The sequence below is a fragment of the Schistocerca cancellata genome, chromosome 11, assembly GCF_023864275.1.
Source record: "Schistocerca cancellata isolate TAMUIC-IGC-003103 chromosome 11, iqSchCanc2.1, whole genome shotgun sequence".
Lineage (NCBI taxonomy): Eukaryota > Metazoa > Arthropoda > Insecta > Orthoptera > Acrididae > Schistocerca > Schistocerca cancellata.
The window spans coordinates 126,288,886-126,313,686 of NC_064636.1; the positions used below are offsets into that span (position 1 = coordinate 126,288,886).

Sequence of the window (24,801 nt, forward strand, 5' to 3'; positions counted from 1 at the left end):
CGGGGGATGGTGGTAATTAGTATGTGCATGCGCGTGCGCCGAGTTGTTGTCGGCCATGTGCACAAGAAAACGTCACGGTACAATGTACCTGAACATATACCACTTGTGGAGGCCTGCTGCGCTAGCAATAGCAGCCCAAATGCGGCTCAAAGGAAGTGGTGCGACCGAGATCAAGCTGAAGACAACCGGTCCTTGTGTGCTAAAAATAAAGGATATGATTCGCTAGTTTGAGAGAACGGGTAGCTCGCTTTCTGACAGTTTTCGCAATGTCGGTCGTCCAAAAAGGATTAAAACGACTGAAAACATCGACATGACAAGTCTTGTGTCTCAAACCAGCCCCAGGAAATCTATCACACGAGCTGCACAACAGCTGGGAATCAACTGGGAGGCACTGCGACATGTAGTTGTTGAAGACCTGCATCTTTTCCCATACAAAATTCAAGCTTCTCAACCTTTAAGCTCGAGGGCCATGGAACAGCAGTCGTGTTTCGCCTACACTGTTGTCTGCAGAATTGACGAACAGGACTTTTATGTGAATATGGTTTCGTTTCGCGGCTAAGCCCACATCCACTTGGATGTGTTCGTCAATGAGCGAAATTGATCTATTTGGTGGACTGAGACTGCGCATTCGGTGATCGAGAAGTCTCTTCACCCTCAACGGAGCACTGTGTGGTGTGCAGTCTCCAGTCACGGAATAACCAGTGCAATATTCTTTTGGTGACTACCGTACGGTACGTAAAGGTTTTGGAAGATGATATCATCACGATTATCCAAAGTTACGATCATTTCGATAAAATGTGATTCATACAACATAGTGCTCGACCTCTTCGAAGCTGGGAAGTGTTTGATGTTCTGGAGGAGCATTCTGGGGACCGCATTCTGGCTCTGGTGTACCCAGGAGGCACTGGCATGGGCCTCGATTGGCCTCCATATTCTCTGGATCTGAATACATCGACTTCTTTCGGTGGGGCTATATTAAGGTCAAGGTGTACAGCAATAGCCCCGAGACTATTGCTGAGCTGAAAACAGACATTCAGGAGGTCATCGACAGCATCTATGTTCCGACACTTCAGCGGGTCACGCAGAATTTCGCTATTCGTCTGCGCCACGTCTTTGCCTATGACGGCAGTCACACCGAAGATGTCATAACCTTAATCCGAATATATGTAGTGACGTTTACATTCTGAATAAAATGTGTACACGCCGAACTCCGTAACTAATTTATGTTTTTTCTTTCTTCTTCATATACAGCCCGCCAGAAAAATTTAGACACACCATAAGGAACGAAATGTATTACTTATGTGTTTATTTTACATTTAACAATCGATCACAGATGTTGCACAACCTTTAACTCAGCATATGGTTACTTCAAGTGTTAAAAAGTTCATAGTCGACGGCTATACACATAGCAGAACGACGAGCGGTCGTCGCAACTCTCTAAGCACTATAGGACTTAACATGTAGTGACCTTAGTCCCCTAGAACTTAGAACTACTTAAACCTAACTAACCTAAGGACATCACACACTTCCATGCCAGAGGCAGGATTCTAACCTGCGAACGTAGTAGCAGCCGGGTTCCGGACTGAAGCGCCTAGAACCGCTCGGCCACAGCGGCCGGCTCGTCGCAACTACTCTCCTGGAAATGGAAAAAAGAACACATTGACACCGGTGTGTCAGACCCACCATACTTGCTCCGGATACTGCGAGAGGGCTGTACAAGCAATGATCACACGCACGGCACAGCGGACACACCAGGAACCGCGGTGTTGGCCGTCGAATGGCGCTAGCTGCGCAGCATTTGTGCACCGCCGCCGTCAGTGTCAGCCAGTTTGCCGTGGCATACGGAGCTCCATCGCAGTCTTTAACACTGGTAGCATGCAGCGACAGCGTGGACGTGAACCGTATGTGCAGTTGACGGACTTTGAGCGAGGGCATATAGTGGGCATGCGGGAGGCCGGGTGGACGTACCGCCGAATTGCTCAACACGTGGGGCGTGAGGTCTCCACAGTACATCGATGTTGTCGCCAGTGGTCGGCGGAAGGTGCACGTGCCCGTCGACCTGGGACCGGACCGCAGCGACGCACGGATGCACGCCAAGACCGAAGGATCCTACGCACTGCCGTAGGGAACCGCACCGCCACTTCCCAGCAAATTAGGGACACTGTTGCTCCTGGGGTATCGGCGAGGACCATTCGCAACCGTCTCCATGAAACTGGGCTACGGTCCCGCACACCGTTAGGCCGTCTTCGGCTCACGCCCCAACATCGTGCAGCCCGCCTCCAGTGGTGTCGCGACAGGCGTGAATGGAGGGACGAATGGAGACGTGTCGTCTTCAGCGATGAGAGTCGCTTCTGCCTTGGTGCCAATGATGGTCGTATGGGTGTTTGGCGCCGTGCAGGTGAGCGCCACAATCAGGACTGCATACGACCGAGGCACACAGGGCCAACACCCGGCATCATGGTGTGGGGAGCGATCTCCTACACTGGCCGTACACCACTGGTGATTGTCGAGGGGACACTGAATAGTGCACGGTACATCCAAACCGTCATCGAACCCATCGTTCTACCATTCCTAGAGCGGCAAGGGAACTTGCTGTTCCAACAGGACAATGCACGTCCGCATGTATCCCGTGCCACCCAACGTGCTCTAGAAGGTGTAAGTCAACTACCCTGGCCAGCAGGATCTCCGGATCTGTCCCCCATTGAGCATGTTTGGGACTGGATGAAGCGTCGTCTCACGCGGTCTGCACGTCCAGCACGAACGCTGGTCCAACTGAGGCGCCAGGTGGAAATGGCATGGCAAGCCGTTCCACAGGACTACATCCAGCATCTCTACGATCGTCTCCATGGGAGAATAGCAGCCTGCATTGCTGTGAAAGGTGGATATACACTGTACTAGTGCCGACATTGTGCATGCTCTGTTGCCTGTGTCTATGTGCCTGTGGATCTGTCAGTGTGATCATGTGATGTATCTGACCCCAGGAATGTGTCAATAAAGTTTCCCCTTCCTGGGACAATGAATTCACGGTGTTCTTATTTCAATTTCCAGGAGTGTATGTCAGTCACTATTACAGTTGAGATCGCTGCACATGTCGCTGTAATCTCCTCCAGCGTGCGTGGCTTACGTCGATAGACGTTATCTTTCACAGTTCCCCACAAGTAAAAGTCTGTAGCTGTTAGATCTGGCGACCATGGAGGGAACTCATTGGGTTTTCTTCATCCAGTCCAATGCCACAGGCGCGGGACACGATGGGAATTAGAATGCCCATCGAACACGCCAGGTTGTTGTCGGCCACTTTCATTTGGATGGATGCTTTAGCAAGTGAAATTGGCACAGTTGGGGGACTGAGAGTCAGCATTTGGCGATCGGGATGTCACTTCACCCTCAACGGGAGACTGTGTGGTGTGCAGTGTCCACTCATGGAATAATCGGTGCGGTATTCCTTTGGTAACTACCGAACTGTATGTGAAGGTTATTGAAGATGATTTCAATCCCGTTATCCAAATTCATCCTGGAGGAGCACTTTTGGAACTGCATTCTGGTTCTGATGCAGCCAGAGGCCACTAGCATGGGCCTAGATTGGATTCACTTTCAGATAAAACAGCTGCGCCATGCATACCTGCTCTATTCTCCTGTATACTATATGTAACACTACTCTCCCTTCCTAAGTACGTGTTTGTTGAATAGATGAAAGATAATTGTTTATAGTGCACTACCTTGCCAGGATCATTCATGAATATGTGTAGAACGTGTGTAGAGTGCACTCCAATAGAAGTCCTCTCCTTTTTTATACAGCTTCCACATATCACTCTCTATGCATATTCCTACTCTCTTCTGTACCTCAAACTTTATTTGGCCATTTTACATCATGAAACATTTCCTGTATACCTACAAAAGCTATTTATTTACAATTTAAAATTAAGTTTAAAGATATTACTCCTTCTTGGATTATTCGGTTTTTGTCCGAATCCAAACTGACTTTCTGATAATCGTGTGTCAATTGTTCGAAGACAGAGGAAGCTTTTATTTGATGTGGCATTCACGACTAAGCTAAGACTTCGGTAATTTTTGATTTTTTAGACAAGAATAACTACCGTATAATGTTTCTCTAGAGTCTGAGTGCAATTTCCCCTGTTCCTATATGTTACACAAGGGAGTATTTAACAGATTTCTAATTTCAATTCTTCCAGATTCGACAAATTCAGCTGGAATGTGGTCTTTCCCAGAGCATCCTTGTTTCTCAGATTTTCAGAGCTAGCTGATATAAAATAGCTGCAATAAATAATAGTGATTTAAAACGTCATATAAAGGATCAACCTGATCGTCTAATGTAGTAACTGGAACTGTGACTATTTTCAGCGCTACTTACAGCTTATAATGAAAAACTTACAACAACAAAGGTCAGTTATCAGTTCCATCTGCAACAATTTGGTAGGGTGACATCAATTACGAAATGATGGAACGAATGTGTGTTGAAAAGATGGCATATTCTCTATAACTGGCTTTGACATATCCCCCTACAGTAATGGCTCCCAACCTTTCTGAGAGCATTATCCCAGAGTGCAAACAGACACTAGCTAGAGCTCCACTTCCCTCTTCCCCTCCCAGCCACCCAAATACCCAAACACACACACCAAGTCATCATCCTTAGCGATTAACTAAACTCCACTAAGAAGAATATTTCCTTTGAAAACTTTTGTTTTGAAAGTGATCAAAGATAAATGATACTTAGCTTTTGTAGAAGTTTTATTAAACCTCAGACTAATGTAACTATACAATTGGTACTTCTTATTTGTAATGATGTAGCCTTTCTCATTGCGTCTAAGACTACTCAGAAATGGAAGTTAACTAACTGTCTGCAGTGAAGTTATGCACTTGTTACAAAAGTTGTTTCCTCTACACCACTTCTATCTCTATTGACACTTGCGTCACCCTCACCCTGCACCTTTACTTAAAATCAATCAAGTGAAAATTCGTGCACTCTACTTACTGTTTCTGAATCACTTGAATGCTGGACTCCTTACCTCTGCAGTGTCAGAAATCGAACGATTTTAACTTTCCAACGCTTTGTGTCTGACTAGGTGCCAGAAATAATAATAAAAATAAAGTACTGTACATATCTTACACTACAATAGTAGCCATTACATAGTAAGTGTTGAGTTGAAGTTTAATATTTTTTCATCTATTATTATGAAGTGAGTGATGACTAAATTTCTGGTCATTTCCTAGAAATTTTATGAGATATTGAAGCATATGTGATCTATACGTCTCGATTTCTCCATCATGGTACAAAGTGAAAACTATTGTGTGCAGCAAGAGGATTATGTGTGGAAGATGAAGTTCACACATTCGTTTCACAAGCTGTAGCATGCACTACATTGTGTCATTCATTACTTCTGTTATTTGAAAATAAAAATTTATTGATGATAAATTATGTAATAGCTACAAACTGTTGCGAAATAGTCATTATAAACATGATCTTTTAGAAATAATTTAGTATTGTGAGCGAAACGCAATTAGTCACAGTTATTTGTACTCCTCATAAAATTTAATTTTATCCATTGGGGTGTTATGCCACTACCCTACAAAATGTTGGGTGTTGTCATATTGGAATATGTCAGAAGTTGCCATCTAGCTATGCCCGCCACCTCTATGTCACGTTTCTAGAAAGTCATTCCTGACTGTGACAGCAGTTATTTGATCCCCTGTATCAGTTCCTGGAGAGAAACATGCTGATATATCAGTTAAGCGCAGAGGGATACCGAAGTCAGGCATGAAATGTCATTGTTTTCTTAAATAACTGCAGAAATCGGGACTGGGTGTTGAACAATGTATGCTCTTAGTTTTGTGCTAGATATTCATTTTGATACTTTGAGCAGGTAATTGTAGAAAGAGGCCTCTATTCCTTCTGTGACATTTTGTACAAGCAAATAGGGAAGTTTTAAGAGGAGATATAATAGATTTTCAAAAGTATTATTTCCTTCATCTACACACTATAATCTATGTTGGGCGTAAATTTTATCCTGATAGTAGCTTTAGAAATGCCTTTAAATTGTGGCATTGATTGGACTGACAGCCACTCCCACTTTTTCAAATATTTGGGAAACTGTGTTCCAGAATCGCTGACAGTGGGACTCATTCAGGAGGCTGAGAAGGCCACGGCCGTGGATCTGGGTGCTCTGCTGGACGCCGGGGACGACGCTGTGGTGACTCTGCTGGCTGGGGACACGCGGCTTGTGGCTCATAGGGCTGTCTTGGCCGCCAGGAGTCCTGTGTTTGCGGACATGTTCCGTCGCGTCACCTTAGAGGCTAGCAGCAGCCAACTCGTAATCTCGGACACAGAGGGTCCTGTGCTGCGCCAGGTGCTGGCATACCTCTACACCCTGCAGGTGCCCCAGCTGCCCAGCATGGCCCCAAAGCTGCTGGTCGCCGCCGACGTATACGGCCTGTCGGTACTGAAAGCGCACTGTGAGCAACAGGTGGTCGCCCAGCTGTCTGTCGAGACTGCGGCAGCTGCAGGTGTTATCGCGATTAGGCATTCCGCCAACAGGCTGAAGCAGGCCGCCGTCGCCTTCATAAAGGCCCACTTGCTCCATGTGATGGCGACGCAAGGCTGGGCTGAGGCTGTAGTCAACGACCCACAAACAGTTGTGGAGTTGGCTCGCCTGATTGCAGAGACACCGACAGACACCAGGTAAGCGTGAGACGAGTCAAAATTCCACGTTACACAACGATAAATGTGTGTACTTCCAGGCCTACAATGTCCACCACAAAGTTTAATTAGATGTGCATGCGCAGTAAAATACACTACTACTGATTTCCATTTTCTTGTATACACTCTGTGATCAAATGTATCCAGACGCCTGGATGAATTTGACTTACAAATTCAATGAAGCCCTCCATCGGTAATGCTGGAATTCAGTGTGGTGTTGGTCCACCCTTAGCCTTGATCTCAGCTTCCACTCTCGCAACCATTCGTTCAATCAGGTGCTGGATGGTTTGTTGGGGAATGGCAGCTCATTCTACACGGAGTGCTGCACTGAAGAGAGGTATCGGTGTTGGTCGGTGAGACCTGGCACGAAGCTGGCGTTCCAATATATCCCAGATGTGTACTGTAGCGTTGAGGTCAGGACCCTGTGTGGGCCAGTCCTTCACAAAGACGTTACAGTCATGCAACCACTCGGCCACAGCCCATGCATTACGAACAGGTGCTCGATCATGTTGAAAGATGTAATCGCCATTCCCCAACTGCTCTTGAACAGTTGGAAACAAGAAGGCACTTAAAAAATGAATGTAGGTCTGTGGTGTGATAATGACACGCGAAACAACAAGGGGTGCAAGCATCCTCCGTGACAAATACGACCATATCATAAAACCACCGCCTCTGAATTTTACTGTTCTCACTACACACGCTGGCAGAGAGCGTTCACAGGGCATTCGCCATACCCACACCCTGCCATCCCATTGACACATTGTGTACCATGGTTGGTCACTCCACACAATGTTTTTCCACAGCTCAATCGTCCAATGCTTTCGCTTCTTACACCAGGCATTTACCTTCGTGATGTGTGCCTTAAGAGCAGCGGTTCCACCATGAAACCCTAGTTTTGTCACCTCCCGCCTAACTGTCATTGTTCTTGTAGTGGATACAGTGACGAATCACGGTACAAAATGTTGCCATCCGATGGCAGGGAGTAGGTGTGGCGAATCCTTGGTGTACGTCATTTGCCAGTATGTGTAGTGCCAACAGTAAAATTCGGAGGCGGTTATGATGAAGAGCAATTCGTCGACGTAGATTCCATCTTTCAACCTGATCAAGCACCTGATCATAACGCACGGCCTGTGCCGGAGTGGATACACAGCATAAACATCCCTGTAATGGACTGGCCTGCACAGAGTCCTGACCTGGATCCTACAGAACATCTTGTGATGTTTTGGAACACCAACTTCGTGCCAGGCCTTGCCGACTGACAACGATACCTCTCCTCAGTGCACCACTCCATGAAATATGGGCTGCCATTCCCCAAGAAGCCCCCCAGCACCTGATTCAACGTATGTCTGCGTGAGTAGGAGCTGTCATCAAGGCTAGTGGTCGGCTGATCCCATATTATATTCTAGCATTACCTATAGAGTGCGCCACGAACATGTAATTCAACTTCAGCCAGGTGTCTGGATACTTTTGATCACATAGTGTACTTTAGAATGCTGCAGCACAGTTCAAGGTGGACAGCAACGTATTTTAAATTCCCCATTCGTGATTTTCTCATTCTGTAAATCTTGAAACATTCGTGGTAGTGGAGTAGTCAGTCACATTAGTCGCTACACCCATATCAGTACAACAGTTTTCTGTGTTGTGTATCTCCGTTTTACGTTCTAGATATATATGTGGGATTCACTGACAAGTTCTGTAACAAAATTCATTAACTCTAACGAAGTATTCGAGGGGTATTAGAAATAAGATTTTTGAAGTTTACTATGCTCTAAGGAAAATGTTGTCATTCTCAATCGGAGCATATATGGAACATCTCTCTTAAAGAAGGTGATATAAAAACACATTTCTTAAAGACCACATGACCACCTCACAAGAAAGGCGACAGGGTTTCACAACAGCTCTGCCGCTTCAGGCAGTTCCGCATAATGCTCTGTCCTCCTTCACATTTCCTTCCCACTTCTAGTCTGTTGTTTCTCGTGACATTGCCATACTTCAGTGCACTAGCTTGTGCAACACACAAAGGAAGGCTCTTTTTGTGTGAAAACTCCATTCTTGGCTCTTAGAGAAGGGTCTGTCAAATATCTACTGACCAGTCTTTGCTTAAATTTCCCTGTGGCTTTAGTAAAGATTAGTCCTGCAGTGTTTTCTTCTGATAGAGCTTAGGGGTTTCCTTATCTGACCTGTTCCAGTTATTGGTCCATTCCTAACCACGTCAAAATGAAAGAGGTCTTTAGATCCTTCTATTCTTTGTTATCAACATATCACATTATAAATACTCACTGCAATGCTAGTGACATGTAATTATCATAAATTACTTTTATTGTTAGATATGTCTGAATATTTATGCACTACTTACTGAGCTGCTTCAAAAACTGGAATTCATATCCTTCAGATAATAATCCGTACACTCAGTGATTCATTTCTCATTTATTTTTATTGTTACAGAAGTGTATCCCATAATTATAAACGAAAATTAATCTTGAATGAAACAGCTTATCGCCGCAGCTATGTTTTTAAGATGCCTATTATTTACACATTAACTTTAAATTTGTAATTCTATCTGAATTATTTAGAAGCAAAGTTGGCAAACGCACTTCTTAACTTAAATAGGGTGCATGTCACAAAACCTAACCAGTATCTTCTTCATTGCGTCAAGCTATGTACACTATTGCATTGCTTACCATGACAACCACTTCACACAAGTATCCATCCACGTTACATGCATATACATGAAGCCTCTCTTTTTATGTCAATGGTATATTCATTGCCCAGTTTCTTCATGAGAAATCACAAACGTTAACCAACACACACACACACACACACACACACACACAGAACAAAACTACAACTGGCAAAACTAGAAACTGCCACATCTTCAGTAGTTCTCATTTGATACACGGATCTCCCAACAGTTACTGCCATTAAATACCACTGCTACGTGCAGCATGGTTTGCACGGCTCTTGAAATACTTGTCTTTTTCCGTCACAGCACTTGCTTCATAAGCACCACTTGTAAATTCCACATTGTCCAAAAACCAGCCACAACTTTTTCACTGGTTATCACACTGCATACAAACTTCCATCAACTGGCATCTGTAGCATAGTTCCTTTGTCTGTGCATTGCACTTATATTTAAATTATTAAGCACTAATATAGCACACACACACACACACACACTAATCACAGTCTGATAAATATCATTACACTGAACACAGTAACGAAACAAAATTCTTGATTTCAGTGAGTTACAACCTGTGATCAGCAGTTAGGCGTAAATATATATTATATACTTAATGTGTCTGCTTATTTTACTGATCATACTCATAGACTCGTTCAGCCTCCCAGTCAGGTACTATCCAATGTTCACCTGTTTCGTGTGGGTGCTCATTGGCCAGTGTGAATGAAATAAATCTATTGGCCGAAGTTTCAATTCTGTGATAAAGGTTTTAACGGAAGTTAAATTTTTACTGCAGTAGCTTCGTAATATGACAAATATTGTGCTCCATTTTTCTCTGAATTTCCTTCCCCGGTCATTTCAGAAGTATCTGTCATCATATTTACCATATGTTCCCCCTACCGCCCAGTCTATAGCATATGACCTACGAACACCATCTGATGGACATAGTAGCAAATGTAGTACATTTAAAAGTTTTGCCAATCTAACTACTGAGTGACTGTAGCTTGGTATGTTAAACTGGTAGTATGAGGAACTCAGGAGAAGTAGCGTGTAAACTGATTGTCTCACTAGTAAGTCATTTATCTTAATGGGTTAGTGGACCAACTGTTGCCTTTGGCTGTATTGGTCCCAGTGGTCTCTGTCTCACTACATGTATCGGAACCGTCTACCTCTGCACTGTGGGCCAGCCACTGGACACAGCAGGACCAACCCCCAATATACAGCCACACAGTGAGCACAGCGGCTGTGGCCGGACCCTCGTCACAGCTGTGCAGACCACAGGTCCCCACTCAACCCCCGTCTGTGGCATGTCGTGAGTTCTGTCACTAAATAAGCATATCTTTAAACAAATTAGAGGAGGGTGGCGTTAGCAAAGTGTTATGGCGAAAAAATCGAATTTTAGTTTCTAAAAAGCGGAGATGGCAATGGTTAACAGTAAACTTATTGTTTTAATCGATATCAACATCTTTCTTTGTATTATGTTCATTCAGTGTGGTAGTATGGGGATTGTTTCCTAAGCTAAAATTCTTTTCCAAAGTTTCTGTATATATTAATGTAGTGGATGGAGTTTCTAGTTTCATTGTTGGTTATATATATCCCAAATTAATCTGGAAGGGAATAGATGTGGAAGTAGGTTGCTGGTGCATTGCTATATGAGTATCATACATGAACATAAATTTATGGACTTTATCAGCTGCAAAAGAGAAAGGTAGAGTCTGGAGAAAGTGAAGCATGTAAGACTGGAAAGATAACCTCCACATAAGACTATGAACATCGCTTGATGTAGAGTTTATGTTTAAATATACATTGCATCAACAAGAACTGAAGTATTCGGAAGGGCTCACGAAACGAAATGATACTTCACATGTTGATGCAGTATGTGACATTATATCAGTCATTGAAAAATCGAGTCAAATTTACACAGAACTTAGTGGTATGAACCCGTTTATAGTTTGGCATTGCAACCACACTTACCTGGACACATGCGTTGGTTCTGTTGGGAAGTATATCTTCATTTTATCCTCTCCTGAGGGAAAGTGGGCCATAACCGTTGCAACTCGTCGTTAATATCGCAGTTACTAGCACTGCTATGGATTGACACCCGACATGTTAGATCTGGATGTCTTTCGGGACATGGGGGTATATCAACATCACCCAGACAATTTATGGAGATACATCCTATTTGTGGGTGAGCATTTTCCTGTTGATTGTTGATGTCACAATACTGTTGCATGAGAGGTAGCAAACAGGGACATGGGATGGCAGTGGCATACCATTGTGCCGACAGCGTCCTCAGTCACTATGAGTCTTGAGTTGAGGTCATACCCAGTGGATCCACATACCATGGCCCCAGAAGTAACACTGCTGCATGTCTCCAGAAAACACAAGGAATGCGACCAAGGTCGCCGCCACAGTGCCTGACGATGCTCATCTGGGCCAGTGCAAAGTGTGATTCATAGCTGTAATGCGAGTAGTCTATGCATTATATTTACAGAACCACTAGAAGTCTTTTCTGTGTTGGTAGTAATGACAGCTACACGTGGCTGAATAATTCCATAGCCCATCTGCTAGTGGCCTCTGACACCAACTCAGGGACGAGGAAGACATGCTCATGGTCTTAGGGACTGTGAACAAAACAATACATTACTACGATTGGCTTGTTCAATAACAAAAGTGTTAAGGGAGTTGACCACGAGTGTATCTAAGAAGATTAGAAAAATGAGTGAAATACAAGTGATACACTTTGATTGGTTGCAATGCTGTCTCGAGGCAGTAAGATATTGCCGGACATGATAGTGTGGCCAATCTGGCTCCAAACCTAGAGAGACCTTAGATACTTCTGTTAGTACAGGGTGGAGCAAATGAAAGTGGCCTGGGAGAGTGAATACGATTGCACGTGAATGTAAGCATATAGCCACACCCTGTGAGATGCACGCCGTGTGATCTACCACATAATCGACATCAGTTCAGATTGTAGTGCGGGCTGTGCTAGTGTGCGTGGAGCAGAGCAAAGGGGGCGGTGGTACTCACAGTGGAGCAGCAGGCGTTCGTTGTGAAAAGTTATGTGAGAACGAAGTCATGGAAACGGTATGGTCAGTTGTTTTCTGCGAAATTTTGTGGTGTTAAAGTGTGAGCAACGAGTACCACGCAACGCTTAATCCGAAATTGATGTCAAACAGGATCTGTTTTGAACCAGTAAAAAAAAATGCCTAAACTCCCCTGCGCAACACAAAACATGGCTGCAGTGCGCCAGAAAATGTTTCAGAGACCTACCAAATCAATCCAACACCTTTCACAAGAGACCAGGATGTCACACTGATTACGCAGACCTGCATATTCATGGTTGTCCATTGATTAACTGGGCCAAATATCTCACGAAATAAACGTCAAATGAAAAAACTTGTCTAGCTTGAAGGGGGAAACCAGATGGCGCTATGGTTGGTCCGCTAGATGGCTCTGCCATAGGTCAAACGGATATCAACTGCGTGTTTTTTAAATAGGAACCCCATTTTTTATTACATATTCCAGTAGTACGTAAAGCAATATGAACGCTTTAGTTAGGCCACTTTTTTCACTTTGTGATAGATAGCGCTGTAATGGTCACAGACATATGGCTCACAATTTTAGCTGAAGAGTTCGCAACAGGTAGTTTTTTTTAATTAAAATACAGAACGTAAGTATGTTTAAACATTTTATTGCAGTTGCTCCAATGCGATACATGTACCTTTGTGAACTTATCATTTCTGAAAACGCATGCTGTTACAGCATGATTACCTGTAAATACCACATTAATGCAATAAATCCTCAAAATGATGTCCGTCAACCCCAATGCATTTGACAATACGTGTAACGACATTCCTCTCAACAGCGAGTAGTTCGCCTTCCGAAATGTTTGCACATGCATTGACAATGCGCTGACGCATGTTGTTAGGCGTTGTCGGTGGATCAAGATAGCAAATATCCATCAACTTTCCCCACAGAAAGAAATCCGGGGCGTCACATCCGGTGAACGTGCGGGCCATGGGATAGTGCTTCGACGATCAATCCACCTGTCATGAAGTATGCTATTCAATACCGCTTCAAACGTACACGAGCTATTTGCCAGACATCCATAATGTTGAAAGTACATCGCCATTCTGTAATGCAGTGAAATATCTTGTAGTATCATCACGTAATTTGTCTTGTGCCCAGTGGCAGAACTGTACAAGACGTTCACAGCCGTCGCCATGCAATTCCTGGTGGACAGATATATGGAATGGGTGCAATCGATATTGATGTAGCATTCTCAACACCGACGTTTTAGAGATTCCCGAGTCTCGCGCAATTGGTCTGCTACTGATTTGCGGATTAGCCGCTACAGCAGCTAAAACACCTACTTGGGCATCATCATTTGTTGCAGGTCGTGGTTGACGTTTCACATGTGGCTGAACACTTTCCTTAAATAATGTAGGCTAACTATCCGGCGAACGTTCCAGACACTTTGATAATTTCGTCCAGGATACCGAGCAGCATTCATAGCACACGACCATTTGGCATTTTGATCACAATAGCCGTATATCAACAAGATATCGACCATTTCCGCAATTCGTAAACGGTCCATGGGTACTGCATGATGAAGCAAATACCGTCCGCACTGGCGGAATTTTACGTGATACCACGTACTTGTACGTTTGTGACTATTACACAGCCATCTATCACAAAACGAAAAAAGTGGTCCACCTAAAACATTGATATTTCTTTACGTACTACACTAACATTACTATTTACTATTTAAAAATACGCAGTTGATATCCGTTTGACCTATGGCAGCGCCATCTAACGGGCCGACCATAGCGCCATCTGGTTTCCCTCGTTCAAGCTAGACGAGTATCTCTCTTTGTAGTGTTTGATGATTATTTCGTGAGATATTTGGTCTGATCACTATCAATGGACCACCCTGTATATCCCTATCGCATGTCTGTTGGTCATGCATTAAAACCAGCAGATGCTCCTAAGCACCTCCACATTTGTGAATGTCCATTCACTGAGATTACAATGAATGGCTTGGACATGGATTTTTTCTTTATGTCTGATGGAGACTAATTTCAGCTGAGTTGTTACGTCAACTAACAGAATCACAGGTCTTGGGTAGCGGAGAGTCAGCAGAATTTCCACGAAACACTTTTGCACGATCATAAGGTTGGATTTTGGTGTGCAATGTCTGCACGCAGCATTACTGGTTTCACCTTCTTCAGTCAGCTGCTGACTTTGGCCCATCACATTGCCAACATTTTGGAGCTATTTGTATCAGCATTAATGGAGGAGGGAAAGGTGTTCAGTTGCTTCCAAGAAGATGGAGCAACTGGTCAAACAGAAAGCCAAACCTTTGATCACAGATACACAATTTCACGATTCACAGTTGTTAGCAGAGGTCAGCCTGGTTGGGGCCCTACCTGGCCACCCTTGTCACCTGATCTGTCAGTGTGTTATTACACTGCACGAGAGCCCTCAAGAGCAGAGTCAATCACAACAACCCTCACAGTCATCAAGAACAGCACCAGAACACTCCAGATGAGACTGCAGCAGTTCAAGCATCCACCCTTCGATCCACCTTCAGTAACCAACCGACCAGGGCCCAAAAGCATCAAGAGATGAATGGTGGTCATTTTCAACAGCTGATATAGTCATCTTAGTGCTGCATTTACTTTTCTCTGTTGTATTGCTTTGTACTAATGAACTCTAATCTCTGGCTGCTTTTATTTGACCCCACCTTCTAATAAATTGTGTGTGTATGTGGGTCCACCTTAGACTACTGTACATGGAAAGAGCAAAGCTATACAAGGCAGTAAGCTAGTAACCTTTCTCTCTGAGTCAATAAATATAATGTTATCTTTTGTAACAGCAGTATAAGTATTTGTATTAGTGTTAATATTAATAACAAATGCCAGTAATAACATAGTAGTAACAGTAGTAGTTGTAGCTTCTAGAGAAAATTCATGGTGATGTAGTATTAATAGAGGCTTTCAATAGTTGTAAGAGTTATATTGTTTATTAGTGCAATTACAGTATCAGTTCTCATTGTAGTGTTAATAGCAATATGTAAAATGAAATAGTAAAATTAGGCAAGATGATTTGAAATAACGAATGCCACTATGTAGAGCACCACATCGATATCCATTTAAATGTTGGAGCATACTAGTAGACAGAGATAAGGACAGTGAAAATCTTATATTTTAGACATACCACATTATAATGTTCAAAATAAGAAAGAAATAAGAGAAAAACAAGCTTGACATATTTGAGGTACCTAGTAGTTTCCCGAGAGCATGGCAGAGGATGTCCTGAGGTGGTACTGTGTACCAAAACCAGTAACCACTAGACTGAATGAAAACACTCATCAGCCAGAAAATTATAATCACCTATGTAATACCTGATATGTCCACCTTTGCGATGGATAGCAGCAGTGACGCATCATGGTCTGGAAGGGAATTGGCGCCACACTGCCCACACAAGGCACCTAATTCCCAATAATTCCTCACCGGAGGAATGAGCTCTTACGCCACGTCGAGGCACATCCCAGATGTGTTCGTTCACATTCCCATCTGGTGAGTTGTGGGACAAGCACATTAATTGAAACTCGCCACTCTGTTCCTTGAAATACTCCATCACTTCCATTCGTTGTGATATGGTGCATTACCTTGTTGAAAAACGCCACTGCCATCGTGAAACATGATCCTCATGAAGAGGAGTATGTGGTCTGAAACAAGTGTATATTACTTGTTGGCCATCATGGTGCCTTGAACAATCTCTACTGGACCTTAGAATGTCAAGGTGAATTTCCCCAGAGCACAGTGGAACCAGCGCCAGGTTCTCTCTGTCCCACAGCATAGGTGCCCAGGAGATGCTAAAGTGCCCATTTCAGCCATAGTTGCTAATGTCATGGTGTTGACATTGGCAAATGTATAGGTTGTCAGCTGCAGAGGCACACTGTTCGGAGTCTTGAGGGCACTGTGTGTTCACACACACTTGTAGCCTGCACCATCTGTCGCAGTCTACCAGTCTGCCCGGCCTACAACATTCGAGAATGTAATGAAGGCTGGCCACCCAACCCCATGACGTCTGGACATAGTTTCACCTTGGTTTCGCCACATGTCGAAGGCACTCACCACAGCGCTCCTCGAACACTCAACAAATCGCGCATTCCGAAATGCTCATGATGAGCGTTCAAGTCATCACAAAATTCCCTCCTTCAAACTGAGACGTACAGCTTACCTTCCCCATCTACAGATGGACAGCACATTTGCTGATCCTACATCGACTGTGCATGCGTCTGACTAGCAGTCATTCCTCGTGAAGTGACTCTGCTATTGCCAGTACACGTTTAATCGATGATAGGCAGGTGATCATAATGTTCTGGCTAATAAGTCTGTTATTTATAAATTGCAATGATCGCTGTTCCACCCGAGAGGGTATTGAGAAAATGACATAAATAAATAAATAAAATAATAAATGAATCTCTGAACCAAAGTTCAGGATAACACATTGCTGATAAAAAACCATTATTTGGTCTCAGATGGTAGGCATAGTTGTAAAGGGGTCACTGTGAGCCCAGTATGAAATATGGCATTCTTCCCTTGTCTTGACCAGACGTGATAGACTGTAACCCTGACAACGATAATGCCTGCCCTCGTGGTCATGTGCAACTCAACACTGCTACATTGTAACACCTAAATGCCCCAAAATCTTATTGCTGCACAATTAGACCAGCCACGCAACTGGAGATCAAGAGTGGAGCAGATTCCAAATTATGTCAGTTGCAGATAACGCATGCATAGAAAGTGTCTCTGTATCGTTCACAAGTATCACACAACATCTGACACTGTTCATGGGCATTATATAAACGTGCTGTGGTGTCCAGTCTACCTATCATGGAGATTTGAAACCCTAATCAGTTGCACTGCAGCTGATGGCGTGTTTGTGTAAGAAGCCAGAATGACATCTCACTGCTTTTTCGGTATGCTTCATTTTATCTGTCACGCATCGCATTATTAATTCTGAAACTGTTACTTGTAACAGTACACTTGTTTTAATCGGTCTCTTCACTCTTCTTTGGATTCACAGACTGAATAGTGTTCAGTTTTGAATTTGAATGTGGCACCTTTTATTTCACAGATAAGAGAGACATCAGCCACTACCGACCTGTTTCACTGCTTCTATCATTTACCTACATTTTTGAGAAGGTGATATATTGTAGAAGATTATCACACCTTGGCAACAATAATATTGTCACCAAATCACAGTTTGCCTTTCAGAAGGGGTGCTCTACTGATAATGCCATTTAAATGTTCACACACCAGATAGTACAAGCATTATATAACAAAACAGCACCGGTGGGTGTTTTCTGTGACCTATCCAAGGCATTTGATGGTGAAAATAATAATATACTGCTAGATAAATTTTGTAGGGTTGATGGTGTAGTCAACCAATACATCTTATCACATGTAACCAAAAGGTTGCAAAAAGCTGTATGTAGTAGTAACTCAACCAACAGAATTCAGGGACATAATTATGACAGAGTGGAAATCACATATGGGGTTTCCCAAGGCCCAATCTTAGGTCTACTACTGTTTCTCATATATGTTAATAATCTACCATCTAATGTACAGCAAGCAGAATTAGTTCTTTTTGCAGATGACAACAGTATTGTTATCACTCTCAGTATTAATACAAAACTGGAAGAAATGGTAAACAAAATTCTCAAAAGAATCATTGTTTGGTTTTCTGCAAATTGTCTTACCCTGAATTTCACAAAGACACATTATATACAGTTCTGCACCTCTGGGGGTACTGCTTCAGTGATAAGTGTAACACATGGTGGTGAAGTAATACATAAGGTGAAAACTTTTAAAATTCTTAGGTGTCCATATTGATGAGAATTTTAATTGGAAAAATAGAAATTTGGGAACTCGTACAAAAACTTAGTTTCGCTACATTTGCACTTAGAATCATAGCAGATTTTGAAAAGAGATAAATCAGTAACTTGACATATTTTGCTTCTTTTCATTCAGCAATATCATATGGAATAATGTTCTGGGGTAATTCATCTTTAAGAAGAAGGTCTTCATTGCCCAAAAACGAGTTGTAACAATAATATGTGGCGCTCACGCGCGATCGTCTTGTAGCCATCTGATTAAGGAGTTGGGCCTAGTGACTACCGCTTCACAGTATATTTATTCCCTCATGAAGCTTGTTGTAAACAATCTACTACAGTGCAAAAGGAACCATGAGGTTCATGATTACAATAATAGAAGAAAAAATTACATTCCTTACTGAACATTAAGGTTTTCTTTAGGTTGCCATTAAGGCTTGAACAAAAACTTTTGACCACTTACCCTGTGATATAAAAAATGGTAAAATTTGGAAATAAATTGAAATAGTTTCTGCTTGAGAACTCCTTCCACTCTGTGGAAGACTTTCTATGTTTGTAATGTGTAAAAAGGTATGGGTGGGAACTGATAACTCAATCTGTGTTCCTTGTTACCATTTTGGGGAAAAAGAATAGTAATTGTATGGTGATGTTTAGAGTACAAATAGACGTATAAATTAACTGGCAATTTGCATCTAAAATGACTCATTCGACCACATGACGATCTATCGTGCAATTTTATGCAAGGAACATGAAAGTAAGCAACAAGCGTTTCTTTCTATTTCCCATGAGTGGGCGATATTCACTTAAACATCTGAAAATTCGGTAACTGTCTTCTATCGTAGCTCATTCGTTTCATATTATACAACATTTATCAACGACATTATGCCTTGTAGACATAGTATTTGGCTATTTTGTCACCTCCTTGTGAGGCATTAAAATACCAACATACAGAATAAACTCGCAGAGCAGCTATTACTCGGCACACGAGCACTCTGTCTAAGGCTCGTGGAAGTCTAACGACTTGATGGAACCGTAAAGTGATAAGAATTAATCCCTACATGTTATATGTCTACTTCTAGTATTCATAGATCAACTTTTTCATTATACCATAAATACTTTACGCCTCAGTTGTCTTTGATAGCGAGTAGCGAGCGGCGAGACTGAAATTACGTCCCTTGTGACGGTAGTCTGCTTGGCAAAGGAGCAGTTCGGCGCAGTCGAGTTTCTCTCGCTGTACACAGACATTGAGGTCGACCCCAGTTTTCGGCGCAGCATCCGCCTCACCCAGTGGTGACCCCCGATGCAGCCGCCGGGCTGTCTGCCGTTCACCCAGGGGGCGCTGCGTTGCCTGGGGCAGTTGACGAAGGCTGTCGTCGTCGTGGCCCCAGGGCGGAACTGGAGCCATTCCCCATGTGCTGTCGCGTCACGAGAGCGTTGCGGTCCCTGTGTTGTTTTGGGGCCATCAATAATGTTCGGAAGCGACATCCCACAAACTAACAACCTTGCACAACATCATATCACTGGCATAATTCATCTCCTTCTTGATTTATATCCCATTTCTTCGTGTTCTGGGTTTATTTTCGCATCATTCCGACAGACAACAGCGACGAGAGAACCCAAAGAGATTTTTAGATACCTGTCTCCAATTTCTTCCCCCTATAGTCGGATTCCTGTCTCCTAAGCGGGTAGGAAGTCAAAAATTAAAAAAAATCGACTTTTCGAAAATATGTCTGTTCTGTAGAGTACATCTTTCTGAAAAGTTTGATGTATAAAACATATATATTTCAGTGATTATAAGGCACGCTATTTGGTCCTGCGCGTACCAAGATTAAGCGCTACACCCCTTACCACAGACGTCTGCTGTCATACATACGTGTATTTCGCTGTGTTGAATTCGAATGTTTATATTAGCGCCAGAGATGGTCATACGTGTAATAAGGGACAATTGACATAGAAGAAATTTCTTGATGGCGGCACCCAAACCCCAATGAAAGCTTTAATGAATGTGCATGGAAAAGATTGCCAAAAACCAATTTTTGTGTGGAAGAGATGTACTTACTGTTGGTGTTTATGATGCAGTTACATGTTTTAATGATAGTGTGTATAGCCGGATGTGAATTTTAGAGAAAATGGGAATCAAGGGCAAAGTGAACTGCATCAAAGCTTTATAGGCAATAAACACAGAGCGTGTAGTGAAAGCACATAAATCATTTTTGGAAGTGATAAATTCGGAAAGAGTGAATCATAGGAATGTGGAAAAGATGAAAACTGATTTACAAAATGGAAAAAAACCTATTTGTGGTGCTGGACAGTTCTAAAAGATGCCAAATGCAGCCAGAAACTTTACTATCCATTTTCTGCAAAACACAAATTTTTGTTCTCAGATACATGTAACACCCAAAATAAATATGCCATTCCTTTTCCAACTTGGTATCCTTATTAAACACAAACTCCTTAATGTAAAACTTTAGAATTTTCCATCTCGATTAAAAACTGTGGTAAAGTTTGAGATAATTAACTATAAAATTTGAGTTTTTTCTAAACATGAAGTTTAAAATGTAACAGGTCATTCATTTTCTTGAAAATTAAATAAATTCTAGAATTTCATACACCTTTATGTATGGATTGTATGCTGTGCAAAATTCATCGAAGAATCTCTCTTAATTATGAAGAAAAGTGTACCTATAGAAAAAAATGCAGCCAATAGTAAGTGAAAAGATTATAAAATTTCACATGTAAAAAAAATTTATTTCGTTATGTTTTTGAACTTCCACTGCTATGATTGTAAATCCTGGTCATGCTGACAAAAATTCTATGAATTTATTTGTAAAAATATAGACAGTAGAATTTAGTATCTTGTGGTGCCTCTTCTGCTCCAAGTCGGTCCGTTTGACGTCCAACCCCCTTAACATACGAGCTACAAACACCATCTCATGCCGGTAGTACCACATTAAGTGCATTTAAGGGTTACTGTCATTCAAATTTCTTTGTGATTTATGCTGTTGTCTATTGAAGTTATGTTGACCAATGGGTGTTGTAAGCATATTTGTTGAGCTTTGTACACATCTTATATTTATTTTGTACCAGATATTGTGTAATATTCTAGGCTACAGGTATGAGAAAATGAGGAGAAGGAAGATGTATGATTACCTGAATGCTGTCATTCGTCTTACGTGGGCCACTACTGTCGTTGGCAATGTGTGTTCTATTATCTGTGTGTGGACAGTACCTCAGCTGTACAGTCTGTGGTAATCTTACCACTGGACTCGATGTGAAATCCCTTTTGGAAGCAGTGTTCCTTCTGTGCAGCACGCCAGGCGCTGGAGAGAGCAGGACCGGCCCCTCCCCGCAGCCGCACAGTGGCCACAGCGACGACGGCCGGAGCCCAGCCACAGCTGCGCCCCCCACCTCTCCCCAGGCCACTCCACAGCCTGATGACGCCGCCGTCTCTCGCCTGCGGTGAGTTCAGTCACTTTACGTGTAGACTGCCCACAATCAAAGTGCGACATGTTGGGCAGTTAGCCAAGTGATAAAGTCAAGAAATCGAATGTCGCTATTTTACGTTTTTGACGAAGCAGAAATTGTAGGTCCAGTATAAAGTTTTTCCTTTCATTAATTGTGACGTTCGACGAGGAAAGGATATAAGGGGATCTATACACCCTTCTACAGGTTTGTTGCATGACTCGTTTTCAGTTCCTAACACAGCTGACTTGTGTAAGATAACACTAAATACACTCCTGGAAATTGAAATAAGAACACCGTGAATTCATTGTCCCAGGAAGGGGAAACTTTATTGACACATTCCTGGGGTCAGATACATCACATGATCACACTGACAGAACCACAGGCACAGAGACACAGGCAACAGAGCATGCACAATGTCGGCACTAGTACAGTGTATATCCACCTTTCGCAGCAATGCAGGCTGCTATTCTCCCATGGAGACGATCGTAGAGATGCTGGATGTAGTCCTGTGGACCGGCTTGCCATGCCATTTCCACCTGGCGCCTCAGTTGGACCAGCGTTCGTGCTGGACGTGCAGACCGCGTGAGACGACGCTTCATCCAGTCCCAAACATGCTCAATGGGGGACAGATCCGGAGATCTTGCTGGCCAGGGTAGTTGACTTACACCTTCTAGAGCACGTTGGGTGGCACGGGATACATGCGGACGTGCATTGTCCTGTTGGAACAGCAAGTCTCCATTCGTCCCTCCATTCACGCCTGTCGCGACACCACTGGAGGCGGGCTGCACGATTTTGGGGCGTGAGCGGAAGACGGCCTAACGGTGTGCGGGACCGTAGCCCAGCTTCATGGAGACGGTTGCGAATGGTCCTCGCCGATACCCCAGGAGCAACAGTGTCCCTAATTTGCTGGGAAGTGGCGGTGCGGTCCCCTACGGCACTGCGTAGGATCCTACGGTCTTGGCGTGCATCCGTGCGTCGCTGCGGTCCGGTCCCAGGTCGACGGGCACGTGCACCTTCCGCCGACAACTGGCGACAACATCGATGTACTGTGGAGACCTCACGCCCCACGTGTTGATCAATTCGGCGGTACGTCCACCCGGCCTCCTGCATGCCCACTATACGCCCTCGCTCAAAGTCCGTCAACTACACATACGGTTCACGTCCACGCTGTCGCGGCATGCTACCAGTGTTAAAGACTGCGATGGAGCTCCGTATGCCACGGCAAACTGGCTGACACTGACGGTGGCGGTGCACAAATGCTGCGCAGCTAGCGCCATTCGACGGCCAACACCGCGGTTCCTGGTGTGTCCGCTGTGCCGTGCGTGTGATCATTGCTTGTACAGCCCTCTCGCAGTGTCCGGAGCAAGTATGGTGGGTCTGACACACCGGTGTCAATGTGTTCTTTTTTCCATTTCCAGGAGTGTATTTCCCCAAAAATAACGACTTTGCTGGTGTGTTGGGAGCAATTTCAGTTTTCAGCGAAATCTCTGCCTAATAATCTCTCAGAAAGCCATAAGATATTCTGGTAATACATTAAGCACACTAGTGGAAAGGAGCAGTCAATAACCTTCACTGTGTGATAACAATGCTGAAGTCACTGGAGACAGTGCCACTAAAGCAGAGTTATTATACATAGTTTTCCGAAACGTCTTGACCAAATAAGAATAAATAAATATTCCTGAATTCCTATCAAGAATAACTTCAATGTGAGACACATAGAAGCAGATATCGTCTGTGTAGCAAAGTAGCTTAAATCACTTAATAAAGGCAGGGCCTCCTATCCAGATTGTATATCTGTCAGATTCCTATCAGAATATGCTGTCACAAAAGTTCCATATTTAGCAATTACATACATCAACTCGGTCACAGAAAGATTCGCACCTAAAGACTGGAAAATTGTTCTTGTCACACCAATACCCAAAAAGGGAAATACGAGTAATCCGCTGAATTACTGCTTCATATCACTGACGTCGATTTACAGTAGGGTTTTGGAACATATGCTGTGTCTGAACATTATGAATTACCTCGAAGAAAACGATTTATTGACACATTTTCATCAAGGGCTTAAAAAATATCGTTCGTGTGGAACATAACTAGGTCAATATACTTGTGAAGTCATGAGTGCTATCGACAGGGGATGTCAAAATGATTCCATATTTTTAGATTTACAGAAGCCTTTCGACACATTTCCTCAAAAGCGTCTCTTAGCTAAACTGCGTGTCTATTGAATATTGCCTCAGTTGCGCGACTGGATTCCTGATTTACTGTCAGAAAGACATCGAGTAAAACAGATTTAATATCCGGCGTTCCCCAAGGAATTTTTACAGGCCCTCTATCGTTCCTGGTCTATATTAGTGGCAATTGAACCTGAACAAAGAAAAGTATGAAGTTATTCACGCGAGCACTAAAAGAAATCCACAAAATTTCGATTACGCGATAAGTGTCACGAACCTGAAGGCTGTAAATTCAATTAAATACTTAGGGATTACAATTACAAATGACCTACACTGGACCGATCACGTAGATATTGTTGTGGGTAGAGCAAACGAAAGACTACGAATCATTGGGAGAACACTTAAAAGGTGGAACAAGTCTGCTAAAGAGGCTGCTTACACCACTCTTGTCCATCCTATTTTGGAGTACTGCTGTGCGGTATGGGATCCGTATCAGGTGGGACTGACGGATGACATCGAAAAGGTTTAAAGAAGCGCAGCTCATTTTTTATTACCGCAAAGTAGTAGAGATAGTGCCACGGACATGATACGTGAAATGGATTGACAATCATTAAAACAAACGCGTTTTTCATTGCTACGGGATCTTATCATTAAATTCAACTACCAGTTTCCTTCCTCCGATTGCGAAAACATTCTGTTGGCACCCATCTAAATGGGGAGAAATGATCATCACGATAAAATAAGAGGTCTTGCACAGAAAAATTTAAGTATTCATTGTTCCCGCGCGCCGTTTAAGAGCGGAACGGTAGAGTCACAGCTTGATGGTGGTTCATTGAACCCTCCGCCAGGCGCTTTATTGTGAATA

The 24,801-nt window shown here is 43.2% G+C and overlaps 1 protein-coding gene across 1 annotated transcript in view; it reads left to right on the forward strand.

The window, feature by feature from the left end:
* LOC126108328 (uncharacterized) overlaps nucleotides 1-24,801 on the forward strand; it is a 59,044-nt gene that overhangs the window by 20,761 nt on the left and 13,482 nt on the right. Inside the window, exons 2-3 of the mRNA XM_049913545.1 lie at nucleotides 6,118-6,694; nucleotides 21,607-21,756. Of these exons, the coding sequence (XP_049769502.1) occupies nucleotides 6,118-6,694; nucleotides 21,607-21,756 (727 nt within the window). The remainder of the gene's footprint in view (nucleotides 1-6,117; nucleotides 6,695-21,606; nucleotides 21,757-24,801) is intronic.